This window comes from Coregonus clupeaformis, chromosome 20, assembly GCF_020615455.1.
Source record: "Coregonus clupeaformis isolate EN_2021a chromosome 20, ASM2061545v1, whole genome shotgun sequence".
NCBI classification, from domain to species: domain Eukaryota; kingdom Metazoa; phylum Chordata; class Actinopteri; order Salmoniformes; family Salmonidae; genus Coregonus; species Coregonus clupeaformis.
Window position 1 is genome coordinate 49,166,677 of NC_059211.1, and position 20,787 is coordinate 49,187,463.

The window sequence follows — 20,787 nt, forward strand, 5'->3', positions numbered from 1 at the left end:
ACAGGTGTGCCTTGTTAAAAGTTAATTTATGGAATTTCTTTCCTTCTTAATGTGTTTCAGCCAATCAGTTGTGTTGTGACAAGGTAGGGGTGGTATACAGAAGATAGCCCTATTTGGTAAAAGACCAAGTCCATTTTATGGCAAGAACAGCTCAAATAAGCAAAGAGAAACGACAGTCCATCATTACTTTAAGACATGAAGGTCAGTAAATCTGGAAAATTTCAAGAACTTTGAAAGTTTCTTCAAGTACAGTTGCAAAAACCATCAAGCGCTATGATGAAATTGGCTCACATGAGGACCGCCACAGGAAAGGAACACCCAGAGTTACCTCTGCTGCAGTTGATAAGTTCATTAGAGTTAACTGCACCTCAGATTGCAGCCCAAATAAATGCTTCACAGAGTTCAAGTAACAGACACATCTCAACATCAACTGTTCAGAGGAGATTGCGTGAATCAGGCCTTCATGGTCGAATTGCTGCAAAGAAACCACTACTAAAGGACACCAATAAGAAGAAGAGACTTGCTTGGGCCAAGAAACACGAGCAATGGACATTAGACCGGTGGAAATCTGTCCTTTGGTATGATGAGTCCAAATTTGAGATTTTTGGTTCCAACTGCCGTGTCTTTGTGAGACGCAGAGTAGGTGAACGGATGATCTCTGCATGTGTGGTTCCCACCGTGAAGCATGGAGGAGGAGATGTGATGGTGTGGGGGTGCTTTGCTAGTGACACTGTCAGTGATTTATTTAGAATTCAAGGCACACTTAAACAGCATGGCTACCACAGCATTCTGCAGCGATACGCCATCCCATGTGGTTTGTGCTTAGTGGGACTAGCATTTGTTTTTCAACAGGACAATGACCCAACACACCTCCAGGCTGTGTAAGGGCTATTTGACCAAGAAGGAGAGTGATGGAGTGCTGCATCAGATGACCTGGCCTCCACAATCACCCGACCTCAACCCAATTGAGATGATTTGGGATGAGTTGGACCGCAGAGTGAAGGAAAAGCAGCCAACAAGTGCTCAGCATATGTTGGAACTCCTTCAAGACTGTTGGAAAAGCATTCCAGGTGAAAATGGTTGAGAGAATGCCAAGTGTGTGCAAAACTGTCAAGGCAAAGGGTGGCTACTTTGAAGAATCCAAAATATAAAATATATTTTTTATATGTTTAACACTTTTTTGGTTACTACATGATTCCATATGTGTTATTTCATAGTTTTGATGTCTTCACTATTATTCTACAATGTAGAAAATTGTAAAAATAAAGAAAAACCCTTGAACTTGAATGAGTAGGTGTGTCCAAACTTTTGACTGGTACGGTAAGTAGGACTTATGACATCCCCGCAACTTTGAGAAAAAACACTTCATATCAGAGTTGTCTCGAGATGGCTATGCATATTCATTGCATGAGGCTAGTAGCATAGCATCTCTCGATTGAATACAGGCGGTTGATGTCAACAACCCCCATCGAATATTCAAGAAAGTATTAAAATACACTGCTCAAAAAAATAAAGGGAACACTTAAACAACACAATGTAACTCCAAGTCAATCACACTTCTGTGAAATCAAACTGTCCACTTAGGAAGCAACACTGATTGACAATACATTTCACATGCTGTTGTGCAAATGGAATAGACAACAGGTGGAAATTATAGGCAATTAGCAAGACACTCCCAATAAAGAAGTGGTTCTGCATGTGGTGACCACAGACCACTTCTCAGTTCCTATGCTTCCTGGCTGATGTTTTGGTCACTTTTGAATGCTGGCGGTGCTTTCACTCTAGTGGTAGCATGAGACGGAGTCTACAACCCACACAAGTGGCTCAGGTAGTGCAGCTCATCCAGGATGGCACATCAATGCGAGCTGTGGCAAGAAGGTTTGCTGTGTCTGTCAGCGTAGTGTCCAGAGCATGGAGGCGCTACCAGGAGACAGGCCAGTACATCAGGAGACGTGGAGGAGGCCGTAGGAGGGCAACAACCCAGCAGCAGGACCGCTACCTCCGCCTTTGTGCAAGGAGGAGCAGGAGGAGCACTGCCAGAGCCCTACAAAATGACCTCCAGCAGGCCACAAATGTGCATGTGTCTGCTCAAACGGTCAGAAACAGACTCCATGAGGGTGGTATGAGGGCCCGACGTCCACAGGTGGGGGTTGTGCTTACAGCCCAACACCGTGCAGGACGTTTGGCATTTGCCAGAGAACACCAAGATTGGCAAATTCGCCACTGGCGCCCTGTGCTCTTCACAGATGAAAGCAGGTTCACACTGAGCACATGTGACAGACGTGACAGAGTCTGGAGACGCCGTGGAGAACGTTCTGCTGCCTGCAACATCCACCAGCATGACCGGTTTGGCGATGGGTCAGTCATGGTGTGGGGTGGCATTTCTTTGGGGGGCCGCACAGCCCTCCATGTGCTCGCCAGAGGTAGCCTGACTGCCATTAGGTTCCGAGATGAGATCCTCAGACCCCTTGTGAGACCATATGCTGGTGCGGTTGGCCCTGGGTTCCTCCTAATGCAAGACAATGCTAGACCTCATGTGGCTGGAGTGTGTCAGCAGTTCCTGCAAGAGGAAGGCATTGATGCTATGGACTGGCCCGCCCGTTCCCCAGACCTGAATCCAATTGAGCACATCTGGGACATCATGTCTCGCTCCATCCACCAACGCCACGTTGCACCACAGACTGTCCAGGAGTTGGCGGATGCTTTAGTCCAGGTCTGGGAGGAGATCCCTCAGGAGACCATCCGCCACCTCATCAGGAGCATGCCCAGGCGTTGTAGGGAGGTCATACAGGCACGTGGAGGCAACACACACTACTGAGCCTCATTTTGACTTGTTTTAAGGACATTACATCAAAGTTGGATCAGCCTGTAGTGTGGTTTTTCACTTTAATTTTGAGGGTGACTCCAAATCCAGACCTCCGTGGGTTGATAAATTTGATTTCCATTGATAATTTTTGTGTGATTTTGTTGTCAGCACATTCAACTATGTAAAAAAAAAAGTATTTAATAAGATTATTTCATTCATTCAGATCTAGGATGTGTTGTTTAAGTGTTCCCTTAATTTTTTTGAGCAGTGTAATTAGATGTATTTACCAACCAAAGAAAGGATAGGCGGGAGCTCGACAGCCCACCGTGCCGCTTTGTGGACAAAGACTCCCATTGTTAGGGCGGAGAGACAAGTATCTTGTCAGTATATCCATAATCTTTGTCGCTTCCCCTCTTCACACATTTACACTTCATTAGCTCACAGTCTGGCCATGCTGGCCAGTGAGAGGTGTTGGTGTTTCATCATCTTCAGTGGAAACACATTGACTCAGACCCCTTAGATCGTTAGTGTCTAGAGGGGGTTCGTCTGGTCAGGGTGTGTGAATGTGTGCTGAGACTGGTATTTGTCTGGATGGTATGAATTCATAGACAAGTGTAGAATCTCAATTGTATATTCCTCGCATCCTCTCTCCTCATCTCCTTCTCAAAACCCATTGGATGAGAAAGCCAGAGGTCCCTCCCCTCTGACCTTTTCCTCCAATGGGTTTAGAGAAAGAGACGAGGAGAGAGGATGGGAGGAGTATGACATTGAGATCTTCTCATAGAAACACACAGACGTGCAGACACACACACCTGGTCATCCAACTCTGTGAGAGGGAAGTTGGCATGCCTTGCCAGTACCCAGCTAAGCAGCCAAGATTAATACCGCCCTCTCTCTCTCTCAAACACACACATGCACGCACGCACACACACACAGCCTGTTTCTAATCATGTGAATATATTTGACCTCTGTTCCCTTTTAACAAAGCCTGAAAATGTGCTCACGTGTTGAGGAGCGTCCAAATCCATGATGCTTGGAACGCTATCCTTACATTGGGATTCATGTGCATGTGTGCTTTGAACTGGCTCCAACAGGATTTTGCTCAGGGGCTTTTTGGCGATTAGGTGTCTTCTTTGGTGTGTATGTATATTTAGAGGCAGATAGAGGTTCTGTGAAAGAACCTGACTTTTCATATAAAAACGCTTGAACAGAAAAGCTATCAGGAACTGATACTCTACCCACAAACTCACACATTTACACTCACCACTTACGCTGCTGCTACTGTCTATTATCTATCCTGTTGCCTAGTCACTTGAACCCCTTTAACCCTACCTATATGTACATAGCTACCTCAATTACCTCGTACCCCTGCACATCGACTCAACGTGTATTTATTCCTTGTGTCACTATTTATATTTTTTATCTTTAACTCTGTATTGTTGGAAAAGGACCGGTAAGTAAGCATTTCACTGTGTGTCTACACCTGTTGTTTACAAAGCAAGTGACAAATACCATTTTATTTTGATTTGATTTGACGAATGGGTTGACTTAGAGTTGAATGTAAGATGGTGGATTAGATCGATGCAGCTTTAGATAATAAAGGACTTCTTTGGTTTTTCAATGTGAGTCTCAAAGTCACAATCTGTAGTTGATTTTGTTTGAGCATCAATTTGCTTGCTTTTTGTCGTGTGGCCACAGCAGACAAAGAAGTCACAGATTGCCCCTTTAAGGCACTCAGTCAGTCACATTGGTAATTCCAAAGGAGTGCAGAGTGAGGCGTGAAGGTTTACTGCTGTCTCAGAGTCGTATTTCTTCAGTTGTTTAGTTCTATTTTTCATTAGACTGAGAGTATTTCTATTCAATTTGGCTTTCACCACACCTTACTGAGAATGTGTCAACACTCAACAGGAACTTTAGAGGCCATGTCCACCTGCTTTCTGCCAATACAAGGGGAGTGTCCTGTTTGACCCAGGTGGCTGCTAGTGCTGCACATTGATGTGAATGAGGCAAGTGCCCCCCTTTGAGACTAAGTGAAAAACATGAAATAAAGGCAATCCATTATCTCAACACAAGGGTGTTGGCTAGACATCTCCCATTAAAATCTCCACAGAGAGGAAGAGGCTCCAGTCCATGGAGGGCAATTTACCTAAGAGGGGACACAACCTCTACGTGTGTCATCTAGTGATACAGCCTCACTGCTTAGTCTGGTTGGTCAATAGGGAGCCTCGTGTGGAGGCAGGGAGGGGCCAGACAATGAGGAGAGCGAGAGAGAGACCAACCAAGAATTCACAAAATGGGACAAACACCAAATTGAGACAGAATTCAGGCAGAATTCTGCAAAAATATCCTCAGTGTACAACGAAAAACACCAAATAATGCATGCAGAGCAGAATTAGGCCGATACCCGCTAATGATCAAAATCCAGAAAAGAGCCGTTAAATTCTATAACCACTTAAAAGGAAGCAATTCCCAAACCTTCCATAACATAGCCATCACCTACAAAGAGATTAACTTGGAGAAGCGTCCCCTAAGTAAGCTGGTCCTGGGGCTCAGTTCACAAACACAAACAGACCCCACAGAGCCCCAGGACAACAACAACAACACAATTAGACCCAACCAAATCATGAGAAAACAAAAAGAGAATTACTTGACACATTGGAAAGAATTAACAAAAAAACAGAGCAAACTAGAATGCTATTTGGCTCTAAACAGAGAGTACACAGTGGCAGAATACCTGACCACTGTGACTGACCCAAACTTAAGGAAAGCTTTGACTATGTACAGACTCAGTGAGCATAGCCTTGCTATTGAGAAAGGCCGCCGTAGGCAGGCCTGGCTCTCAAGAGAAGACAGGCCATGTGCACACTGCCCACAAAATGAGGTGGAAACTGAGCTGCCCTTCCTAACCTCCTGCCAAATGTATGACCATATTAGAGACACATATTTCCCTCAGATTACAGAGATCCACAAAGAATTCGAAAACAAACCCAATTTTGATAAACTCCCTTATCTACTGGGTGAAAAAGCACAGTGTGCCATCACAGCAGCAAGATTTATGACCTGTTGCCACAAGAAAAGGGCAACCAGTGAAGAACAAACACCATTGTAAATACAACCCATATTTATGTTTATTTATTTTCCCATTTGTACTTATATATATATATAATATGACATTTGAAATGTCTTTATTCTTTTGGAACTTCTGAGTGTAATGTTTACTGTTAATATTTATTGTTTATTTCACTTTTGTTTACTATCTACTTCACTTGCTTTGGCAATGTTAACATACGTTTCCCATGCCAATAAAGCCCTTAAATTGAATTGAAATTGAATTGAGAGAGAGAGAGAGAGAGAGAGAGAGAGAGGGAGAGAGAGAGAGAGAGAGAGAGAGACAGAGAGAGACAGAGAGAGAGAGAGAGAGAGAGAGAGAGAGAGAGAGATAGAGAGAGAGAGAGAGAGAGAGAGAGAGAGAGAGAGAGAGAGAGAGAGAGAGAGAGAGAGAGAGAGAGAGAGAGAGAGAGAGAGAGAGAGAGAGAGGACAGCCTGTATTTACACAGACACTGGTCTGGGGCTGCTGCTGGAATGTTGATGAAGCAAGGTGAAACTCAGTTCATGAGGCGATGAAATTAGAACTCTTTCTCTCTTGCTCTCCCTCTCGTTCTCTCTGGCTTTGATGTGTATCTCTGCTCTGTGTGTGTGTGTTTTGATTTCTCTGTGTGGGTGGTGGTTGCAGGCTGCAGGAGTTTGGTAACAGTAGCTCAGCTGGTAGAGCACGGCGCTTGTAACGCCAAGGTAGTGGGTTCGATCCCCGGGACCACCCATACACAAAAAAATGTATGCACGCATGACTGTAAGTCGCTTTGGATAAAAGCGTCTGCTAAATGGCATATTATTATTATTATTATTATTATTATAGGATAGGATAAGGAAGGTGACTGTTACATTGACGTTTACACTAAACATGATGTTATTGAAGATGTTGCTGATGGTGACAGATTAAGTAATGGTTACAGTGTTCGTGATGAGGATGGTGTGTGTTTGTGTGTGACTCACTTGTAGAGTGTGTTTATATGTGGGTGTAAAAATGCATGCATGTGTGTGTCTTACCCTGGCATGCGCCGCTGCGGATGTTTGGGATGAAGCCTCGGCGACAGGGGTGAGGCTGGGCGGGGCACATCTCACAGGGGTGTCCCCATGCCCGTCCGATGGTGGCACAGCACAATGTCTTGGTGCACACGATGCCACTCAACTGGCCCTGGCACATCTGGTTGTTGACCTGCGTGAAGCAGGGCCCGGTCCGGTAGTCTGGAGCGAGAGAAGGAGAGAGAACAAGAATCAGCCATTTTGGCAGCCATTTTCTCATCCGACCTCTTTAAAATCCCCCTCTGAATGTTCTGTATAACTGAAAGGTAGTGAGGGAAAACACATCTAAAGCCAAGTCTATTTCACACTTCTGCTAGCTACACTTCATTGAATTTGAAGTGTTATTGAAATAAATATAAATATACCCCAGAAGAACACCATTTAATAGGCTTTAAATGTTGCAATCTGTCTGCGTCACTGTGTGTGAATGAATTTACCTCCCCAGACTAAATGCTGCTGCACATTCCTGGTTAGAGACTTTGGTCTGGAAATGTGCTGAACAGTGGGTTCCCCTATTCACTGGTGTAATGGGATAACTATATAATGGGGGAACCCATTTAGTACTGGTTCCCATAAATAACAATCTTCCCATGACAAACATTCTTGGTCCAGACCAGGGGAGAACAACTGCCCCCTCTCATTGAAGCCATGGCAGTTCAAGGCCGACCGCGGTACTGCAGGCATTGTTAGCAGAAAACACAATACCATCATTATAGTGAATGGAAACATTTTCAAGGTCAATCTTTGTGTAAATAAATACATTTTCAAAGACAATCATGGTACCAATAATTGCTTCTAATACACCAGATGTATGTCCTGTATACACCACTTATTTTTAAATCGCACACAGAAGAAGTTAAAAGGATAATTTAGTTGCTAATGGCAGCCTGCAGTACCCTGGTCGGCCTTCAATTTGAGTTACTCAATGAGAAGGGTGCAGCACTGAGCTAGCCTGCAACGTCACTTCCTGGATTAGCTCAAACTGAGCATGTTACGTCTCCATGAGACGCCATCTTAATCGACTCCATTTGGCTTCAATGCACTATTGAGTCTTCACATAAGAATGAATGGTGTCACGTGATCAATGGCTTTGTCCATTCATATATACAGTCATTGGTCCAGACCCAGGTCTGAAGCTGGTCTGAAAGTCTGCTGGACCATGGTGAGGCTATCATCACTGTACCGAAGAGGGTTGAAACCGCTTTGAGCGTACTAACAAAGACACAGTGTGTATAAGCTGGAAGTGGAAGCTTAAGTATTGTTATCCATTAGTTTACTGTAGCTCAGCTGGTAGAGCACGGCGCTTGTAATGCCAAGGTAGTGGGTTCGATCCCCGGGACCACCCATACACAAAAATGTATGCACGCACGACTGTAAGTCGCTTTGGATAAAAGCGTCTGCTAAATGGCATATTATATTATTATTATTATAATACAATTAGGGGAGGGGTGGTAGGGCTAGGGGAAAATAATAAAGATGGAAAATATATTTAAAAATATATATTTAAAATAATTAATATATATTTATATATTTAAAAAAAATATATATATATATTTAAAAAATAAATAAATAAATATATATATATATATATATATATATATATACAGTGAGGGAAAAAAGTATTTGATCTTCCTTTAAGAGTGTGCTCTTAATCTCAGCTCGTTACCTGTATAAAAGACACCTGGGAGCCAGACATCTTTCTGATTGAGAGGGGGTCAAATACTTATTTCCCTCATTCAAATGCAAATCAATTTATAACATTTTTGACATGCGTTTTTCTGGATGTTTTTGTTGTTATTCTGTCTCTCACTGTTCAAATAAACCTACCATTAAAATTATAGACTGATCATTTCTTTGTCAGTGGGCAAACTTACAAAATCAGCAGGGGATCAAATACTTTTTTCCCTCACTGTATATGGGGGATTGGAAATGATGCAGACAATTACATTGATAGAAGCCACAATCTATCTGCAATATTAAAGCTGATCTACCCCCTAAAAATATATATATATATAAATAAAGATAGTGTGTCACTTTGTGTGGAAACAAAGTAATGAGAAGAACACAATGTCCTCGGACGTCAATGGCCACCTTGCTGCGCTGCTCACCAGGAACAACCAGGCGACATAATCTTGTTAACCGCACTTCACGAGTCAAACACAATGACCTCATGCTGAAACCATTTGAGCAATATGATGCCCATTCAATCGCACGTAATAAAACTCAAACAGGCCTAATAATGGAAAGGCCTTATTAACTCCAGTAGTGGTGCCAAAATTAATACAGCATTCATTAGAGGTACTGTAGATGGGTCGGAATTAAAATAAAATACATGGTCTGAGCTGTCAGGAGGAATGTAACATAAACCCTGGAGAAGTGGTTTTAGTTGACCCTCTTCAGTTCTAAAGGAGATGTACCGAGAGATAGGGCAGCTTTGTTGTAGTAGCGCTGCTCTTATTACTTCCTGGTGCAGCTAAATGAAAGGTAGATCACAGCCAGCCCAGACAGAGAACGAGTGAATGCGAGAGAGACAGAGTTAAAGTAGGTCAAACCCAGCAGAGAGAGTAAGAGAGAGAGAGAAAGAGAAAGAGAGAGAGAGAAGAGAGAGAGAGAGAGAGAGAGAGAGGGATTGAGACAGATCTCAGCAGCCTCTTACTGTCCCCTCTCCTGTCCTCTCTCACTCACACCCATGACCTGAAAATCTCGCCTGGACAATTTGAGGCCGGGAATGCGAGTCCCCATCCGAGCGGCACAGACCCACTGTGGCGATAACAGCCACGCACATCTGGGCTTGATTAATCTGGCCTGGTCGCGACCAGGGAGGAACAACCTCTGGGCTTGATTAATCTGGCCTGGTTGGGACCAGGAAGGAACAACCTCTGGTCCAGATGTGTCCATCCGGAACTCTGAACTCTGAACCACTCTGGGCCACATCTACAACCCCCCACTATCTAACAAACTAAGCCCTCCATCTCTTCTGCTCTTCTACCAGTCAACTCTGCATTCAAAACTCATGTAAATCATAATACTCACACTAATGTTGGACTCATATGGTCCAATCCTTTATGTCCATCATGCTTTGATCTGGTTTTGATTTAATCATACATTGGAACAATTTCAGTAAAACTAAGTCGTGGAAGTGAGCGAGGAGCATAAACATGACCTTTATGGAGAGCTATAGGGAAGTTGTTCATGCAAAAGGTATGAGATGACATGGAAGGGAGCCATTTAAAGAAAGAAAGAGAAAGAAAAAGAGAGAGAGAGCTGCAATTCCTTTGATCAGCAGTGAGACCCTCAAAGTGAGGAGGCGTCTGGGCACTCCCATGGCCAAACCTTCAGAAGCAGCACTAGACGACTGCTTGAGGCTCTAGCCAAGTTCAGCAGAGCCCTGTCTATGTGTGCATACGCCTGAAGGAAAACACACCGTAGGTCGGCCGCCAAGCTAGGCCAAACAAAAGACTGGAGTGATCTGAGCGCTCGCTCTTTTAATGGACTGAATAACAATCGCCTTGCCAGGGTGTCTATGTCTCAACGCCACAAGACCCAACTGACTCAGAACCAGACAGACAGGCCAAGCAGTGAGTGGGTTGACCATGAGCAGGGAACATGCACATTCCAGGGCCAGAAGAGTTAGAAATGGGAATGGGGTATAAGGAACTGAGGTACTGGCTGGGCCGAAGTTGACAACATTCGGAAGCAATTTGGTTTAATTACAGTTAAAATTGCTCTATAGATCGAAACTATTCGCCGGACCCCTCCCTCATCTCCTGTATCCTGTCTTTCACCACCATCTGTCTCCTTTCCAGGTATTTTCAGTTTCCTCCACATGCTCCCGACGAAGCACAGACCACAATAAATCAAATTCTTGGCCTTTTAATTGTGAAAACTCATCAATCAAAGGCCACCTAATAAGTTAAGACAGCCTCCTCATAGGAATGTATTGCATATCTGTTACATTAGAAGCAAGGCCAAAGTATTAAACATCTGCCAAGATGTGCTGGCCAAGTGTAACCCATCCCAGAGTTGGGTTAATGAGGTTATATTATTGACTCTCACCTATATAAGATCTGTCCAGCCAATCAGATCAACATCTGTAACTGGGTTAAATGTGATCTTTCCCTATTCCCCTTTTCCTGCCTGAGAGAAAGCCTTTGATGAGAGGAGATGGGAATGGGATAATCTGGGAGCTGAGAAAAGGGATGTTAATCCAGTCTGGAATGCCGGCCAAGTCGATTGGGAAACGCTCCCGACGTCAAGCTGCACGATCACAGGGATGAGGGAGGGAATGCCGACAAGCCTTCTTATGTCAACGGTCGGTGGAAACCAAGGGAAAGCGAGAGAAAATCTGCCAATTCCAAAGCCATCCGTAGATGATGAATGGAGACAAATGGAGGAGGGTTGAGATAAGATATTATTATACTCAATGAAACATGTGATTACATGGGAAGGCAGTCATTAATGTTGGTCTGGAGAGAGGTCAGACTCCTCAGCGAGTGAAGGAGGAAACATAAGAAACTCACGGGTCTTCCTGTGGCTGCTTCACCGTTTCCTGACCTGGAGGCCCTTAGACCCATACAGCTGAGAGATTTACAACTCGCCTAAACAGAACGGACCGTGTCTACACCTCGCCATCTCTTTATCTCACAGCCAAGACGGGAGCTTTTCCACTTATCCCAAGCATGTGTGTGTGTGTGTGCACATCTTAACTTTATGTGCTTGTGTGTGTGTGTGTATGTTTGTGCATACATCTGACTGCATGTGTGTCTGCGTGCGTGCGTGCGTGTTCACGTAAGCTTGTGTGCATCTGTGTGTGTATGTGTTTATCTATCTACACTCCTCAAATGTGTGTACAGTAGGTGTGTGTTATTCTCATTTTGGCACAAACTGTGCTGTTTCTGTTACTGTTATCAACAGCATTATTAACAGCCCTTAAATCTACTTTCCCTTCAGCTTAATGGCTCTAAGAGGTTGAACCCTTCCTCAGGACACTTGCCCAAATGTGATGATCCACTAGAATGCTTCCCTCTGTAACCCCTGCTTTGAGACTGTGGGAGATTGTGGAAGACTCAGGGAAAAGTGAGGGAGATACGCTCAAACGCAGGATAACAATCTTGGCACCAGAAAGCTTTGTTGCCTGACTGCTAAGTTAATAGATAGCATTCTTTGAGGCAGAAACCACCACTGTGGATAATTATGCAGAACACACACACGACTGTGGAAACTCAAGTGAACACACATGGCTACAGTGCAGACACAACACAGTTCTTGCTCACCCATTAAAAGTGTGTTTTACGGTCTGTTCTCACTAATTTCAATCGTTTTCTTTGTACAGATACATTTTATTCCCCTCTCAAGTCCATTCTAACAACAGTCTCTACACTACAAATTGATTTAGCCTGGATTCCAGTGTATTTCTGCTGTAGTCATCTTGTCACAGTCTGGTTTGTTGCATGTGGCATTACTGATTGCAGAAACAGTCAGGCACCCAGGCTAAAAGTAGACCTACTACTAAAGAAGCTTCCTTATCTACTACTGTACTAAATTGCATAACATTAATAAGAAATCTCTGGACTCCATTGGTACATTGAGGGGACTCTTGCTTCTAGGACCTCAACTGATTTCCCATCAGGCAAGATCAAAGGCTACCCTTCACTGTGCCTCTTAGGACAACTCACAAATGTATTTATAAAGGTCCTTTTCTGAGGGCACTCAAATTATTTAATCAATTTTGTTTATGGGAGAAATAACTAAATGTAGTGCCACTATGAAAAGCAGACGCAAAAAGCCAGCGTGTTTTTCTAACATTTCCAATGACACACAAAACATAACATGGCGATGTCATTAAAACGACATAAAAGGCATAACATGACGCTGAGATAGAGTTACTGTCCTCTACTCATTACAGAGTCACGGATCTCTCTTTCTGGCAGCATGTCCCACTCTATGAGGTCTCTATGGAGCTAAAGAATTACACACTTCTCTCCCTTGGACCCACCCTTCCTTTCCACTGGAGGAGCCTTTGTCAGACTACATGAGGAGGACAGAAATAGCAACACTTCCCCCTTTCCATCCCCTCATCATCGCCCTGACGTCATCATGGGCCAGCTCACCCGCCATTTTTTCGTTTTGTTTGGGCTGGGCTGGGTTGGATTGGGCTGACTGTGTGGGCCCATAAGAGTAATACTGTTCACTATTGGACCTGAGCCTGGTTAATGGGCCGAGACACACTGGACACATGAGCAGAACAACTCCCCATTGCCGCATTCATACAGCTGCTTCGTAATGAGAGGGCTTGGTGCTGCAGGCTGCAGAATGGACGGCTGCAGGCTGGAGGAGGCTTGGGATGGTGGGAAACTCAGCTGATTAGAGAGGGACCGAGTGGCTGTCAGTCTCCACTGCAACTCATGCTTAACCAGCATGTCTGCGACACACACACACACACACACACACACACACACACACATCTTTTCACCAACTTTGCTCCTCACCCTGCCAGAGAAACCTACTAGACCAGCAGCTTTCCCTGTGACTCTAGGTAGACAGAGGAAAGCACCCACACCTACTGTAACTGTAATGTACTGTCAAAGCACCTCTGGGCTTGGTTTTACCGTGACACCCCACTTCAAAAACCTCTAAGTGCAACCTTGGAGCAGCAACCTTGGAAAGTCAAAGATTTATCTAGCCGGATGTCTTCACAGGACAGGGTAGTAAAATCTCTGGTAATAATACCATGTAAATTCTCACTGAGTTAAGGAAGCCCTGGGATTATGTGAGAATTAAAGCACATCTCCTCTCTTTAGGTAGATGTGGATGATTGAGGAGGTGATAGAGGGACAGTTTTACAGCCTCTCCCAGACTTCGGCAGGGGCCGACGGAGAGACAGACGAGGGTCATATTTTTACAGGACACAGTGATGAGCCAATTGCAGGGCTGGGCGGGTTAGCACCACACACACAAGTGCATGTGCACACACACACACACACACTTTGGGGCAGTGGGGGGTTTGCTGGAGGGCTGTTGGTGTCCGGTGGTCTCCCTTCTCTCAAGACTGTTTTTGTTTGGCCGCGCCTGGCTCTGTGTACACAGCTGGGGAGTCCATTTTTACTTTTACCCCCTGCCTCTGCCTCCATCCCTCCCTCCTTCCCTCGCTCCACTCCTTGTCAGGAAATGTCCATGGCACTCCACAAATAAACTTATTTCTGTCATTCCAAAGGAGCTTTTTTATTGCCAGATATGAAGTTCATACTGTATATGCAGTAGATCAAAGCCTCTAAAGTTCCTGGCACACAATATTCCACAGCACTGGTTGGTGTATGGTGATAAAGGGGGGGGTGTAGTGACATAGTCTGTGTCGCCACTTGATTGTGTGGCGTCTCTCAGTCAGAGCCCCAGGCACTGTTGTGATAATGTAAGAGGTTTTCATCAACTCTTGAAGAACCAATGGAGGTTGAGAGAAGGCGGCTTCTTTAGTGTTAAAAAAACGATGTGCTTCAGCTATAGGCCTACAGCAGTGTTTGTCAACTCCAGTCCTCCAGTATCCCCAACAGTACATATTTTTGTTGTTGCCCCTGACAAGCACACCTGATTCTATTTGTCAACTAATCATAAGCCTTTTTCAAGTTGAATCAGGTGTTTTTGACGGGGCTACAACAAAAACATGTGCTGGTGGAGGTACCGGAGGACCGGAGTTGGGAAACACTGATCTACACTGGAGTTGCCCATCCCTATATACACATCAAACACTTTGGTTTTGAACAATAAATATCAAGAAACATTCCTCTGTTTACAGTAGGAGTGAAATGGGAAGACTGGGAAGGCTCTTACCTCTCTCGCACTGCGGGCCAGTGAAGCCGTAGACACAGGCACATCTGTTGGGCCCAATACAGCGCCCTCCGTTTTGGCAACCATTCTCACACACAGCTACAGAGAGGAGAGGGGAAGAGGTGTGTTAGGGTTCTGATACAGGTGGACAGAAACACACATACATACACACACAATAGCCGGGGGAGTGCTAAGTGTGCCGAGTGAGGTACTCACGCTGTCCACAGTGGTTGCCGGTGTAGCCCTTCTGACAGGAGCAGGAGTCCTCTTGGCAGCTGCCTCCGTTCATACACCTGACGTTACAGCTCTGCACTGTGGGACACACACAGGGGTCAACAGATGCAGCTGGAACAACTTGCCTGTGCTAGCCAAGAACCTCAACTCAACCAGCTGGTCACACACACAAGCAATGACCTCCAAAGGGAACTTCAATACCCAGGTGCTCGGTTTAACTTGGAACACCATTACAGTTCAACTCCATATTTGTGTAACAATGTTGTACAGATAGGTCTAGTATCAGACATGTGCCAAGACTAACAGTTAGTCCAATGCCTGGAAGTGACACTTGGGTACTGACTGTCTTTTACATACTGGTATTTGGGCTCTGACAGCATTTCAGTTTAACTCAACAATATCAACACTCACTTTTTACTATTACATTTTTGTAGAGCGCTCGACTGCAACAGAAAAGTATGGGCTGTATTTGTGTAGACCTAATTGTATTAGTCTATTGTTGAGCACTGTACTGCCACACAAGGCCCAGGCCCCACTCCAGCTACAGTTTAATCAAACTGACTGTGGAGGCTATAAGTTGAGCCAGCTGTGTCCTATAGATAGGAATGTGCTGAGATCTGAAAGCTTCAATCCTGGAGGAGCAGCATTCTTAGAACTCAAAGCAGCAAGCTTTCGACAGACAGACAGACAGAACAGAGTCTGCCCGAGACAGACAGACAGAGCCTTTCCGAGACAGATAGACAGACAGACAGACAGACAGAGACACTCAGTATGTTCGGGGGGAAGTGAGGAGATGTAAAACAGGCCCCCCACTGCTCTGCTCTATCCAACCAGATCTGTCAGAAACCAGCCAGCCTACAGCAGAGACCAGCCCATAGCAGAGTGGTATAATGAGAGGGCTTAGTCAGTCTCCCTAAAAACGCAGCACATTTCATGAGACTACTTCTACAGTAATTGATTCTGGCAGATGCCTATGTTTTTACTCAGCCTGGGTAGAACGGTACATGATGCCCATGCAAGCCATTGATTGGAAGTTGGAACACCCTTCTCACTCCCTCGCTCTTTCTCTAGCTTGCTGCCATCTTTAATTACTGTAATTCATCTCTCTTTCTCTTTCTTTACAGGCTGTGATTCATGAGGTGGTAAGGGTATACAGCATGACTGGATTTTCTGGACCCCTTCTTCGCCTCTACAGTTATTCTAGAACTTCCAGTTACTGTAAATGACCCAGTAGTACCATTCTGACTGACTGTACACAGCAAACCTAGCTAACGCCCAGTCTGACTCCAGGCCTGGCTAGCGTCTCGTGCAGACACTTGGTGATGGATTAGCGTGAATGCCTTTGGACTAGAGGTTTATGGGTTTGTGTACGGGTCTGCACGGCATGGGGAAGATCTATTCTCCCCAGACTCAACCTCAGCTCAACTCAGAGCTCCAGGGCAGTGGGCCATATCGTTTAACTCCCACAGCATTCAGGCTAATCTCTCAGGCCAACAGGGAAATGAAACATGAAAAATGACTCTATTGACTGATTGCAGCTCTGAACCACGATGCATTGCTAGGGGGAAAACAACTAGCGAGGACACATTTTTAGCATGACGTAATCATGCAAATGTTTTATCTAAACAGAGTGCAGCTCAGGCGAATTCGTCAATTTTTCAAATGTCTCTCATCCGTTCCAGAAAAAATATTCTAAATATGTCACAAAGGGAGGGGCGGGGGGGGATTGAAGAACATCAGACATGGCTGTAGACTCAGTTTACCAAAACTTTATGTTACAGCACATTTAGGGTTGAAGGGGTTCATGCATGTGTTTTCTCTGTAACGGGGGGTTGGTGGAAATGGAGGGGGTGGAAGGGGGGATGATCTCACTGGCTAGACCCGCTGACACCCCCCCGTTAAAGAGGGGAGAGATGGTCCATTCCTGTGACCCGTGCCTAGAGCGCCACACGTGCAGGAGGTTGGGGTCCCACAGACCATGAACCACAATGCACCTCTGTGTGGCTGCCCTGGGGGTCGGCCTGCATCCTCCACATCTGTGTGTTTTCTTTACGGGAGGTTGGGAGAGCATAGGAAACTAGTGGTGGTGGGGCTGGAACACTGAGGCACTTTATGGCTGTGTTCTGTTCTGTACTGGCTTATACACAGCTCCTGGGACCAGTGACATGTCAACGTCAAGTTCACTATGGAAATGTCATGTTGTGAAATACACGGGCTCGTGCAGAGACTTTGACGAACCGTGTCTGAAACGATTCACAGCATCACGTTTTTCATCGCCATGCAAATCAATCTGGTTGATGTAATAGTGTAGTCTGGTGAGTTTGGCTGAATCGCATTTCCATCTTTCAGTTTAGGACTTCAGTAAATACAATTTCATCTGATTAGTAAAGTTAATCAAATAGGGCTGGTTTTCCAGATACAGATTAAGCCTAGTCCTGGAATAAAAAGCATGCTCAATAGAGAATCTCCATTGAAATAACATTTATGCCAGAACTTAATCTGTGTCTAGGAATCCAGAATAAATTAACTATGGCAGTGATTACGATTTCTAAGAATGGAAGTCAAAGATTTAAGAAGGGAAGTCAAAGCTTTTTTTCTGGGGCTCTTCTGTCTGTGTCATAGATCTACAGGTATATGATACCACTTTCCCAGAGTTGTGCTGAGCCTGTATGGACCCCGTTGTCATGTCTCCACCCGTTGCTCCCCTCCGGCGCTCTGATTCGCCGGTCTACTGAGCCACCGGTCTGAGCGCACCACCTCGGCAACACCGGAATGGAAACCCAACGCACCCTAATCACCTCCAGCGCACCTGCACCTCATCATCTCATCACCACCCCTATTTAGCCCTGGACTGTTCTGGATGATGTTGTGTGTGATTGTTAAGCGTCGTGTCGGTTACGCTATCGTTGTGATTTCGCTTGATCATTGTTAAGTAAACCTTGACCTTGTTAATTCTTGCGTCTGCGTCCTGCCTCTTCGTATCCTCAGTACTCGTCACACCCGTTAGTTGACAGCTGTTTCTGAGGGACTCTGGTGTAGCGTTCATGGTCATTAGAGGGTAATTATAGTTATGGGAAGAGGTCTGAGATGACTGGACTGATCCTGGGCACAGCTGCTTCGCTGTGCCCAGGATCTATTGGTCAATAGTCCTTTATATTTATTTGTCAGGAACCATGTTGTAACAAAGTTAACGATAAGCAACAGGTCGCCCTTATGACAGGTCTCCCTTGAATACGAGATGGGTCATCTCAATGGTCAGCTTCCAGTTGAAGCTCGCATCTGCTACAAGACCATGGTGCTTGCCTACGGAGCTGTGAGGAGAGCGGCACCTCCGTACCTTCAGGCTCTGATCAGTCCCTACACCCAAACGAGGGCATTGCGTTCATCCACCTCTGGCCTGCTGGCCCCCCTACCTCTGCGGAAGCGCAGTTCCCGCTCAGCCCAGTCAAAACTGTTCGCTGCTCTGGCACCCCAATGGTGGAACAAGCTCCCTCACGACGCCAGGACAGCGGAGTCACTCACCACCTTCCGGAGACACTTGAAACCCCGCCTCTTTAAGGAATACCTGGGATAGGATAAAGTAATCCTTCTACCCCCCCTTACCCCACCCCACAAAAAATTGTAAAGTGGTTATCCCACTGGCTATAAGGTGAATGCACCAATTTGTAAGTCGCTCTGGATAAGAGCGTCTGCTAAATGACGTAAATGTAAATGTAATGGGATTACCTTTATCAATAAAGGATAAAAAAATGCCTGGAAATGTACACACAGCCTTATAACTATAGTACGTGGATTAAGATACATATAAATAGCTTGACCGAAAACATGTTGCTGATTTCTTCCAAGTTGTTCCGACCTCTACATTCCCGATGTGGCCTCTGAGACATAAAAGTGCTATCAATAACCTGACCAATGACTACATTGCCAGAGACCGGGTGTAATTAAGGGAAGGGAAATTTACAGTATTTAAAAACAGGTCTCCATTTAGCTTTAAGCTTGTCAACTGCAGTGCATTAGTCTGTAGAGTTACCCAAAGCAGTATTGCATCTCACTTAAAGGGGCAATGCATTCAAAAATGTGATTTTCCTGTGTTTTATATATATTTCCACACTTTGAGGTTGGAATAATACTATGAAATTGTGAAAATGATGATAATGCCCTTTCAGTGTAAGAGCTGTTTGAAAAGTTTGCCTGAAATTTCTGCTTGTTTTGCATTGGTGCGGTTTTGGACCGCCTGGCGGTATAAGTTCATAGACCACTAACAAAGAGTTTGCCCTCCTCTATGTCAATAACAGCTAGTTTTCTGGTTACAAATCCCTCCCATTAGGCCCCCCACTCAGACCATTTTTGTTTATTTTTGACCATTTTAATAAAAAAAACTATGACAGTAAGGTACTTCCCAGAGCTGGCAGGTGAGTGTATTTATGCCATGTTTAATCTCAGCAGTCGTTAACCTGTGTGACCCTTGATCCCATTAAATCTTCCAGAAGGCCAGAAAGAGAGAATGCTTTTTAATGATACACACAACTCACAGTGTTGAACTACAACATTTCTGGCCCGTTTGCCAAAAATATGAAACGGACCAATAAAATGATTCGTTTGGAAGAGAAAAAACAGGACAAAACAAACTCCAGACCTGGAAAATCCCAATACTGTAAGGCAGGTCTGTAAAAATCCCCTGTATGAGAGCAGAAGTGGTGAGTGTGACAATTAGTTCGCTACAGCTCTATGGGAAGCTCCTGCGTCCAGCTCCTCTCTCTCTCGCTGAGGGAAATTACTTCATACTGTTTTCAACCGTTTCCCATCACTTGGCTTTGGCTCTGCTGGAGGCCTGTCTCCAACATCCAGCCTATGGGGGGACGTTAGCCGCTCATACCCCGGTTTCGGGAACTGTTTTCCCAGCACATAAAGCTGGCGTCTGGCCTCTCTGGGGTGTCCGACCAATGTGTGTGGACTGTGGAGTAGATCCTGTTTCACACCTCAGGGCCAGATGGGCCGGCCCACACTCAGGGCTCAGAGCTCAATGTGTGTGTACGGGGGCCTGAAGGGGCTAGGCGTGACTGATGAGACTGCTCCCGCCCAGCCAAGCAGGTGAGCATGCTACACACACTCAGTAAGTGCTGTAAAACTGTTCCTCAGTGGGCTAGGCTAGGAGCCCCAGCCGTGTGCATTAATCCTCCCAAACCCTTTGACCTGGAGGCTGAGTCTGGAGCGGCTGGAGGCTGTCAACCAGGCCAGGCTGTCTCTGAAGCAGCATTACCCTGACATGTTATAGCCCTCTGTGGGGGCAGGGAGGCCTGGCCATGTGGGTGCTGCTGGGCAGACAGTCAAAACCATGGATACACAGAGCTAGCTAGGCAAACTCAGTTTGAAATTTAGCAAATGGCAAATTGGAACGATCCCACTGGGCACACACTGGTTGACTCAACGTTGTTTCCACGTCATTTCAATGAAATTACGTTGAATTGACGTCTGTGCCCAGTGGGATATTGTCATGGAACATTTAGTGGTGCCAACATGGATTGCGGAACTTTACACTATCTATAGCTGTGGTGGTCTATTGTGTGTGTTAGGTTGTATTGGGTGGTGTTGGGTTGTATTGGGTGGTTGCTGGAGAGTTGCTGGGAGTGGGGTTGGGGGATGTAGGGTGTTGGATATTAGGACTCACCTCCGGCCCCGGCTCCGGCCCCACAGCTGGGGGAGAGCTGGCCGCTGCCGCAGGTGCACATGTTGGGTCTGGAGCAGAAGCCATCACCGCACGAGTTACGGCAGATCGCTGGGAG

General features: G+C 45.4%; 1 protein-coding gene across 2 annotated transcripts in view; it reads right to left on the bottom strand.

Annotated features, from left to right (window-relative positions):
* LOC121533591 (fibrillin-2) overlaps window positions 1–20,787 on the bottom strand; it is a 67,028-nt gene that overhangs the window by 37,831 nt on the left and 8,410 nt on the right. For both annotated transcript variants that reach the window (XM_041839673.2, XM_041839672.2), the window contains exons 4-7: window positions 20,673–20,780; window positions 14,987–15,082; window positions 14,774–14,869; window positions 6,914–7,111 (exon numbers count right to left, since the gene is read on the bottom strand). In XM_041839673.2, the coding sequence (XP_041695607.2) occupies window positions 6,914–7,111; window positions 14,774–14,869; window positions 14,987–15,082; window positions 20,673–20,780 (498 nt within the window). The remainder of the gene's footprint in view (window positions 1–6,913; window positions 7,112–14,773; window positions 14,870–14,986; window positions 15,083–20,672; window positions 20,781–20,787) is intronic.